At 58.0% G+C, this 1,430-nt stretch overlaps 1 protein-coding gene across 1 annotated transcript; it reads right to left on the bottom strand.

Annotated features, from left to right (window-relative positions):
- Positions 1 to 450: 450 nt before the first annotated feature.
- Positions 451 to 1,317, bottom strand: LOC104628794 (protein phosphatase 1 regulatory subunit 3C-B-like). Its single transcript, XM_010297488.1, has one exon. It carries the CDS (start codon positions 1,315 to 1,317, stop codon positions 451 to 453), a length of 867 nt encoding a protein of 288 aa, XP_010295790.1.
- Between the last annotated feature and the right edge of the window lie 113 nt (positions 1,318 to 1,430).

Here is a 1,430-nt window from a genome sequence, read left to right as displayed (position 1 = left end):
GCTGCTGTGGCAGCCCAAGAGCATGAGCTCTGCCGAGGCCCCAGGCGCAGTGGGTGGGGGGGCCCCCTCCTCAGCAGCTCCACACAAGGCACTTAGGCAGCACCAGGACCTCCACAGTTCACATGGCTGGCTCCTCCCTGAAGCAGCTGACAGACATGGACGCAGTCTGCAGAACACACTGTTCCTTTGTCTCTCCCCTACTCTTGCAAGTGTTGCCTCGAGAACCTACAGGCAGGAGTTACACCAAGCAGTAACTTCCAGCCTCTATGGCAGGAGCCAGCAGTGAAGAAGCTTCCGCGGAGACCAGCAACTGCTCGTACTGCAGCAGGCCAGACACATGTAGGAGCTAACAAAACTGTGAGCAGCATCTTCTGCAGCTGACCCCTCCCCAAAGACCCTTGTGCCAGTCAGGACATGGAAGGGACCTACACCTCTCCACACACTTCTTTCCTACCAATAAGGAGCCTGGGTCTCCAAGCACCGCCAGGTCTGCAAGTGAGAAAGGACCAAGGCAGCAGCCTGAGAGGTGCCAAGATGCTTCCAGGCCCCACTGGCTCTCTTCACAGCATGGGAGGGAGGGCGGATCATGCCCACATGGCAGATCTTGTAGTTCCTCCCATGGTTGTTGTCCCACTGTGTCTTCCGTCCGCACTGGAAGGAAATGCAGAACTCTGTGGCCCTGTGGGAGACAGATGGCTTGGGCAGGGCAAGCTCAAAAGAGAAGGTGTCTGTGTCAGCTGAGCCATACGTGCTATGCATGTACTGGCAGGAGATGTCCCGGAAGCTCTTCCAGCCATCAAAGGTGATGCGGACCATCACTTTCTTCTCGTACTCAATGTTTCTGACCTTCACTGTCCCTGACAGGGCATGGTCCTGGATCAGGCAGTTCTCCAGGCAGACAAGGTTGCTGTGTAGGCGGCTGCGGAAAGCCATGTAGTCCGCAGAGGGCTGTGGGAAGTCTAGCACATACCTGCACGCTTCTGGGTGTGAGTCCCGCAGCCTAGGTCGGAAGCAGGCGAGGTCAGACAGGGCATGCTGCAAATCACAGAGGTCCTCCTCAATCTTTGAGAAGAAGCGGACAGCTGTCAGCGAGAGTCCCTTCATGTCAGCAAACACAACTCTCTTTTTCTTCTGGCCCTTGGAGCTCTTAGTGCTATCTCGCTGCTCGGGCTCAGGTTCTGCACTCAGCTTCTGGTTGAGACAGGATCGGAGGGGTTTGCACCCTCTGTTGCCCCGCAGCTCCTCACAGGAGTTCAGCAGCTTGCGGATGGGGGGCGAGTGGCTCAGGCAGAGCCGCATGGCCAGGTCCACGGGCATGGCTGGGGGGACGACAGCCCGCGCGCTATACACCTGGAAAAACCTAGAAGCGAAGAGGGGGTCAGATGGCGTGCCCTCGACTGCCGGGCCTTCGGCCCAAGCGAACAACTCCC

Source organism: Phaethon lepturus, unplaced genomic scaffold (genome assembly GCF_000687285.1).
Source record: "Phaethon lepturus isolate BGI_N335 unplaced genomic scaffold, ASM68728v1 Scaffold50491, whole genome shotgun sequence".
NCBI lineage: Eukaryota > Metazoa > Chordata > Aves > Phaethontiformes > Phaethontidae > Phaethon > Phaethon lepturus.
This window is presented reverse-complemented; position numbering and strand designations above follow the sequence as displayed.